The 8,615-nt window shown below is 40.4% G+C and overlaps 1 protein-coding gene across 1 annotated transcript in view; it reads left to right on the top strand.

Annotated features, from left to right (window-relative positions):
• Reck (reversion inducing cysteine rich protein with kazal motifs) overlaps nt 1-4,514 on the top strand; it is a 57,522-nt gene extending 53,008 nt beyond the window's left edge. The window contains exons 19-21 of the mRNA XM_042696157.1: nt 1,468-1,541; nt 2,771-2,926; nt 3,832-4,514. Of these exons, the coding sequence (XP_042552091.1) occupies nt 1,468-1,541; nt 2,771-2,926; nt 3,832-4,053 (452 nt within the window). The 3' untranslated portion in view covers nt 4,054-4,514. The remainder of the gene's footprint in view (nt 1-1,467; nt 1,542-2,770; nt 2,927-3,831) is intronic.
• Nucleotides 4,515-8,615: the final 4,101 nt, after the last annotated feature.

Consider the following 8,615-nt stretch of genomic DNA (forward strand, 5'->3'; position numbering starts at 1 on the left):
AACACTAATATATAAAATGATAAAGTAATTACTAGGCACTGGAGGCTCATGCCTATAATACTACCTGTTCAGGAGGCTAAGATCTGAGGATCACAATTTAAAGCCAGACTAGCAAGACAGTCCATCTCCAATTAACCACTAAAAAGTTGGAAGCAGAGATGTGGTTCAAGTGGCAGAGTACTATCCTTAATCAAAAAAAAAGACCAGGGGCTGGGAAGGTGGCTCAGTGATAGAACGCTTGCCTTGCATGCCTGAGGCCCTGGGTTCGATTCCCCAGCACCACATAAGCAAAAAGAAAAAAGCCGGAAGTGGCGCTATGGCTCAAGTAGTAGAGCGCTAGCCTTGAACTGAAGAGTTGAGGGACAGCACCCAGGCCCAGAGTTCAGGCCCCACGACCAGACCAAATAAATAAATAAAATAATTAAAAAAAAAAAAAGACCAAAGACAGGATCCAGGCCCTAAGTTCAAGCCCCAAAACCAGCATAAAATAAATAAATAAATAAAATAAAGTAGTACTCATTTTCTAAAATTGTTATTAGATTAAACATATAGTATTTACTTATAAAAGTAATGAACACTGAATTAGTAAATATATAATCAAAGAAGTTTTGAAGAACACCAACATTTGAAGTTGAGAGAAATAAAAAAGAGTTGTCATATTACCCTGAGTATCTTAATTCAATTGGTTTAGTTGCATATAATCAGCAAGTTTGTGTGGGTTTTAAAGCAGTTTGCCTGTGATCTCACACTCTTCAGAGGTGGCAGGTGAGACTGTATTGCAAAACTATACAGAGCAGGTTAATCTGGAGTCTTCCATGCATTCACTCATCGAATATTCACTGAGCTTCCACTGTATGCCAGACAGTCTTCTAAGCACTGGGGATGTAACAGTGAACTAAAAGGATTATTTTCCTCCTGTTTCAAGGGAGCTGACACAAGTTACTGTGCAGATCTGTACTGTCAGGAGCACCAAGTGCAATGAAGCAGAATGAAGTGGACTAGTGAAGGCCAACTGTGGAGGGCTGGCTAATGGATTGATTACTGAGCTCTGCCATGTTCAATGTGGTATAACATTAAATTCGATCATGCCATATCTTGCTGTGGTTTTTAAACAGTTTTCAGATCATTTTAAAATTAAATTGAAAGCAAATGCTGTGAACTCCCAAATCATAAGCTCTTTATTTGCAAACAAAGGCCCAGTGAGAACATTTGGCCAGGATCACAGAGTGAGATGGAGGCAGGGCAGAATTAGGCCCTGTGTCTTTCTTCGGTGCCTGTCTGTGTGCTCTGTTACACCGCAGCTTCCTCTCCCTGAGCAGGATAAGGCAGGGGTGAAGAAAGAACTTTGGTAAACTCACAGATTACAAGGCCACAGGTTGGTCAGGCAGTATATCTGAAAAGAGAATCATCACAAAACTTTTGAATTCTTGTTAATTCTGAACCCATACAAAATGGTTTCTGTTACAGGTGCTTGTTGTCCATTATGTGCTGGGATGTTAAGAGTTTTATTCGACAGAGAAAAACTGGACACTATTGCTAAGGTATATTCCTTTATATGTCAGGTACCATTGTAACCTTATTGCTAAACCTCTCAGAATCCTGGAAAGCAAATGAACTATCTCCATTTATAGATGAAGAAATGAATTTGCAGAAAAATGACTTGCCCACAACCATACAGCTCATAGCCAGTATAAAGAGGGTTTGCATCGTAGTGAAGTCCCAACCTGTGCTTCTTCCTGTCACACCCCAGCTGTGCACATCAGTCAGCCTGAGCTTTGCTTAGAAAGCTTGGGGAGATGGTGAGCAGCTGCAGGTGGAGCAGGTGGCTGAGGCTGGTAGATTTCAAGATTTCAAATGATTTCAAGATGGCTAGTATCATACCAGCCCCAATTCCTCCAAGATGATCTCCTGAAACCACCACCCTCCGTAGGTGGTTTTACCCTTTCCCTTCTCTACATCATCACGTTTGCTGCGCCATTTGGTGAAGATAGGGTTCCCAGAATGTACAGCCAGCACTTGCCACTGCCTACACAATCTTCTCTATTTTGATTAAAATACTTAGTCTTTGTAGAAAGACTGAGTCAGAATAATCACTATTTAAAAACCACATCTCTTGTGTGTGGGGATGGAAGGGAAAAACTGGGAGAGAGCAAGGGAAGAGGAGATATTGTCCAAAGAAAAATGTACTCTTGGGCTGGGAAGGTGGCTCAGTGGTAGAGCGCTTGCCTTGCATGCATGAGGCCCTGGGTTCGATTCCTCAGCACCACATAAGCAGAAAAAAAAGAAAAATGTACTCTTTACCTGACTTATATAACTGTAACTCCTCTGTATATCACCTTTATAATAACAATTAAAAATTTTAAAAAATAAATGAAAATCACTTCTGGCTGGCACCAATGGCTTATGCCTTTAATCCTATGTACTCAGAAGGCTGAGATCTAAGGATTACAGTTTAAAGGCAGGAAAGTCCATGGAACTCTTATCTCCAATTAACTACCCAAAACCCTGTGACTCAAAGTGGTAGAGCACTAGCCTTAAAATAGCCAAAGTTCAAGAACGGTGCTTTGGCCCTGAGTTCAAGCCTCCCAAGGCCAGCACATTGAAAAACAAAATAAAAAAAACAACAAAAAACCTAGGACTTGGTCCAATAGAGTCATTTGGGGCCAAGGGTTCTTTAGTCAGAGTCTCCTCCAGTGGCCACTGAAGCAATGGCAGTAATAGTAGTAACCTCTTCTTGTCTTCAGGTAATAAAAATGTTTTCTCCTTCTAGGTAACAAATAAAAAGCCAATAACAGTTCTGGAAATCCTTCAGAAAATCCGCATGCACGTTTCTGTCCCACAGTGTGATGTATTTGGATACTTCAGCATTGAGTCAGAAATAGTGATTCTGATCATTCCTGTGGATCATTATCCGAAACCTTTGCAGGTATCGCTCAGTGCATGGTGTGCACCGTCCTGTCACTTTCAGGTTGTGTGGACTTAGGTAGAGAGTACACATCAGGAGCAGGGAAGGATCAGGAGATGAGGAAATGGGGGCTCTTGGGGAGTTTGGAACTGAGAAGGGAGAAAAACAAGGGAGTCTCTGAAGAACCAAGTACTTTTCTAGACAGCTGAGGCCTGGCATCCATTTGTTAGGAATATAGTGGAGCCAGGGGAAGGGAAAAACTAAGGCACTGGGACTCAGAGGGTACAGAGATGGAGGGACTTTGAGAACACACCAGTGGCAGTCCACTTGTTATACAAATGAGGCCACTGAGGCCCAGGGAGGCAAGACTGGCACAGGTCCCACAATGACAAGGCCAGAAAGCCTCTGGCTTCCTCGGGGCTCTGCTCCTGCTGTAGAGGAAGCTAGACTTGTAAGCAGTTTTTCTTTCTCTAATTTAGGAGCAGGTGAAACCCAGATTTCAGCATGACAGTAGTGAGAGCTCAATAAACAGGATGTTTACTTTGAGAACTGCCATCATTAGAAGCCTGGTTAAAGTTAAATTGCTTTAGCCTTATGTTTAAAGAACCATTGAAGCACACTCCATTGACTCTTTAACCAAGGAAAGATGAAGTCTAGAGTACATAGGCAGTGAACGATGAGACAAGTTGATTGATTAGGGCAATGGCCTTGTCGTTCATTTCTGACTTTCTTTAATGCCTTACATATATGTAGTAAATTAAGGCTATAATAAAATGTTACTTTAGCTAAGAAAAGAAAGGCAAAGAGAATGAGTGGTCCCTAGAAGGCTACGTTACTTTAGGCATATGCGTGGAATCTGTCCAGTTTGACCTTTTCACATGCTCCTGTAGTTTTGTGTTGAACAGATCTTTTTCTCTTTCTCCCAGATTGAGGCTTGTAATAAGGAAGCAGAGAAGATCGAGTCCCTCATCAACTCTGACAGCCCCACTCTGGCATCCCACGTCCCGCTGTCTGCTCTCATCATCTCCCAAGTGCAGGTCTCCAACAGCCTGCCATCAGCTGCCATGGGGGCCAGGCCTTCTTGGAACTCCCTGCTCCTCCTCCTCAGCCTGGCCCTTGCCTTGCACGTGCTCTGGACTCCTCACTGACTGCCCACAAAAAGTGCAAAATCTTCCTAGCCATAACTCTTCTACCTTGTGAAAGACATTCAAGACTGCGAGTTGGTGGTGGTACAGCGGCCAAGTAAAAGCACGTCACCTCTTGTCACCACACAGTATTTTTTTTTTAATCCACCAATATATGTAGAGCTTTTGTCTTAGCTTTACAAATGGTAAATATGTTCTTCTTCCAAATACTAATGCATGAGGATGCCTCTTTCTGGTGGTTCACGGCCTTGTGATTTACAATATTCTCAATGATGGGGTTCCCACTCTAAAACAACTTTAATATCCTTGATAAGAGCTAGAGGCATGGCTTAAGTGGGAGCAAGCACAAAGCCCTGAATTCAAACGTAGTACTGATCAATGAAATAATTGTTCTTTAGAAAGAGAACTCACAGGCTGGGAAGGTGGTTCAGTGGTAGAGTGCTTGCCTTGCATGCATGAAGCCCTGGGTTCAATTCCTCAGCACCACATAAACAGAAAAAAAAAAAAAAACAGATGTGGCACTGTGGCTCATAATGGTAGCTAGCCTTGAGCTGAAGAGCTAAGGGACAGCGCCCAGGCCCAGAGTTCAGGCCCCACGACCAAAAAAAAGAAAGAAAGAAAGAAAACTCACTTTGCCATTGGGTTCATATCAGATAAACTTCATTTCAGAGTTGTTGTCAGTATTAAGGTTGCCCTAGTATTCGAGATTATATACAGATAATCCCCACTTCTTTGTCTAGAAGCAGGGGCAGGGGTCCAGAGAAGAGCCACTGATACTGATATAGGAGAGTGTGAAATCAAGGTGAAATGTCCTTGAAAATGTCATATAAATCATCAGGTCCACTCAATTTACAGGGGGAAAAAAATCTTTTTTTTTTTGCTATGCAGCCCATATTGACCTTGAACATTTCATCTTCCTGCCTCAGCCTGCAATTACAGGCATTTACCACTCTGCCTAAATCAATTTACACGTTTCATTCAAGACCCCATCTATATCGTTAAGTAAAAGAGAGCTGACCAAATGACCCTCTAATAAGTATATATTGTAAGTGAAGTCTCATTTGTTACTGATTTATGCCTGTGACTTTTGTGAAAGTGAGAGGTCACATTGCATTAAAACATCATGCAATTTTTGTAACAACCAGACATGAACTCTTTGGTATTCATCAAGTTAAATTTAGAGTTTTTAAACATCAATCTTTAAACCATTTGCTGCTATTTTTATAATTGCCAAAAAAGTGAAATAATTAGTTCATGTAAATACATGATTTTTCTATTTTATTATGAAGAAGGTGAATAGCCATATTTGTAATGTGACAATCATGTGTGTTAACCCAGTACCTTGTGTTTATGGAGACACATTTGCTTTTCATGATGTGCACAGTGTAGATAAATGTTCTGTCTGACTTTTTTGATATAGAATTATGAAGAATTGTGCTTTATCTATTTAAAGATATCAAACCGAGTATTAAAATGTTTGCATGTTGTCTAAAAAAAATGGATACTTTGAATGTGTTCCACAGTTTGAAATAAGCTATATAATGTAATACAATGTAATACTTCTTGTTTGTATGCACCTGACCTTAGATTTTACATGAAGTTTTTTTCAGTATTATATATATATATATATATATCTCCTTTGAAATACATAGGGATAGATATGCTTACTATACCAAAATGTTGAAAAGCGGGCACTTAAAGCTTTCAGAATATCTCAGTGCTGATGTAGCATATTTGTTGCAATTGCTTATTTCTGTATAAATGTCTTCAATGCAATATACTAGAAAGCTTTTCTATTTTAATAAAAATCCTATCTGGTCATTTGTTCTTTCAAGCAATATGGACACTGGAAATGAAACAGTCAGTCACCCTTGGGTCAGCTATGTAACTCTGGAATAAGAAACCATGGATTGCTAGCGGGGGAGGAGGAACAGGGAATGAGCATGATGGAGGATGAATAGTGTCAAATTTCATGTGTTCAGGTATGAAGATGGGATAAGCAATCTTATAAACTTGAAGACAGAATCCCATTTTTAATGAACTTACAGAAGTAGCAAAATCATTCCTTTTCATTCCTTTGGGAAATAGCTATTGCCAAAGTGAAGAGGTAGATTATATTTCATGTTGTTATATAATGGGGATGCGTTTGGCAGAGGAATTGTTTTCTTTATAAAGTTTCAAGGGATGTCAGTGTTCATTTATGCCATTTCTTCAGTTCCAAAATGGTTCTATTCCATACCATAAATTTGAAATATGTAATCTGAAATCCTTAATAAAACTTGGAGTTAATTTTATTTAAAAAAAAAAATTTCAAAAGCTGTTAAACAGGCTGGGTGCCAGTGGCTCACACCTGTAATCCTAGCTACTCAGGAAGCTGAGATCTGAGGATTGCAGTTTGAAGTCAGCCCAGACAGAAAAGTCCATAAGACTCTTATCTGCAATAAACTACTCAAAAAAAAAAAAAAAAAAAAGGCCAGAAGTGGTGCTGTGGCTAAAATGGTAGAGTGCTAGCCTTGAGCACAAAGAGGCTCAGGGACAGTGCCCAGGCCCTGAGTTCAAGCCCCAGGACCAGCAAAAAAAAAAAACAAAAACACTACTTAATAGTAAGGGAGGGGGGCTGGGAAGGTGGCTCAGTGGTAGAGCCCTTGCCTTGCATGCATGAGGCCCTGGGTTCGATTCCTCAGCACCACATTAGCAAAAAGAAAAAAAGCCGGAAGTGGTGCTGTGGTTCAAGTGGTAGAGCGCTAGCCTTGAGCTGAAAAGCTGAGGGATAGCGCCCAGGCTCAGAGTTCAGGCCCACGACCAGACCCAAAAAAAAAAAAAAATAGTAAAGGAGGGGAGACAGGAAAAAAAACAATAGAGGGGATTAGTTTGATCAAAATATACCAAAATATATCAGAATATATACATGTTCAAAATACTATGGTGAAGCCCCTTAATACAAGGAATAAACACAAATGAATGACAGGAAAGTAAAACAAGTGCTGTTGAAGGTGGCTATCAGTACAGAAGCATGAATCAGGGGAAATATTAAAGTTCTTTAGATTCATATATGAAAACAGAGCAGCAAAAGCAATTGAAATTGTTACAAGGAATGGGGAGAGGATCTAAGAGAGACTGATAGAGTGAGTGGTAAGGTTGATGAGGTACATTATTGCATGGATGGAGATGTCTCATTGAACCCCCATTCCCACCTTTAAAACTAATGTATGTAATAATGAGAAAAAAAAGTGAAAGAAAATAGAAAACAAGTGGCCATCCCAAGGACCCTGGGAGAGCAGGGCAGATGGAACAGACCAGACCCAGACATGGCCCAGGGAAACAGCGGCAGTCAAGTGCTGAGATTGCAGCTTCAGGTTTTCCAAGCCCCAGGACAGACTAGGCAGGTCTACTTTGAACTCTCCACAGCATATCCTAAGGCAGCAGGCTCTGGAAGGAGAGACAGCTTAGGCAAATTCCCCAAACCTTAGTGGCTTACAATTGAAGCAATTTCTAGCCATACCATCTTCACTCCTAGTAACCAGTCCAGGGTCCTCACAAGGAAAAGAGAGAAAAGAAGGCACCATACCTAGCTCTGAGCTACTCACAAGTGATATTGTCATTTGTAATACAAATGACATGTGGCTAGTGTCTCTACTTGAGAGGCAGTCAGGAGGTTTGTAGTTAGCTGGGCATGGTAGTATACCTATCCTCCCAGCTGTAACAAGGAGCATAAAACAGAAGGAACATAGTCTAGAATGGCCCAGACAAAAAGCTAGATCCTGTCTCAAAAATAACTAGAGTGCCAGGTGCTGGTGGATCCTACCTGTAATCAGTTCTAAATACTAAAGCAGCTGAGATCTGAGGATCAAAGTTAAAAGCCAGCCCAGATTGGAAGGTCTACCTGACTCTTATCTCCAATTAATCACCAAAAAAAGCTGGAAGTAGAGCTGTGGTTCACAAAGTTAGAGTGAGCAAAAAAGCTCAGAGGCAGTGCCTAGGGCCTCAAGTTCAAGCCCCAAGACTGGGACCACCAAAAAGGAAAAGGAGGAGGAGGAAGAGAAAGAGGAAAAAAAGTTAAATGAGCCGCCTACTACTATTACTAATAATAATAATTAAAGCCAAATGGCTATGTAATAAAGTCCATTTCACAGGAAAGGTTAGCAGAGATAGATTCCCTTTTCATACTAATTAGTCATTTTACTGAGGGTATGGAGTAGTTCCGATAAATTGTAGTGCTGGAACACTTGCCTAGCATACCCAAATCTGTAGGTTCCATTATCAGAACTGAAAGAAAAAGAAAAAAAAAAAAGGCTGGGGGCATATCTCATCAATAAACCATTTGCCTAACATGCATAGGGCCCTGATTAAAAAAGTCAATATCAAGATGATATGAATCATAAATGTTTATACTTTGAATAAAAGGTTCAAAGTACATGAAGCAAAGTTAATATAGAACCTAAAGAAGAAATAGACAGATTTAATATCCCTGTCTCAATATTTGATAGAACAAGCAGACAAAATCAGCAAGGATATAAAAGAGCAACAACACTGCCAATCAATTTTATTGGCATTTAGGGGACATA

This window comes from Dipodomys spectabilis, unplaced genomic scaffold (genome assembly GCF_019054845.1).
Source record: "Dipodomys spectabilis isolate Male_0828 unplaced genomic scaffold, ASM1905484v1 ptg000006l, whole genome shotgun sequence".
NCBI classification, from domain to species: domain Eukaryota; kingdom Metazoa; phylum Chordata; class Mammalia; order Rodentia; family Heteromyidae; genus Dipodomys; species Dipodomys spectabilis.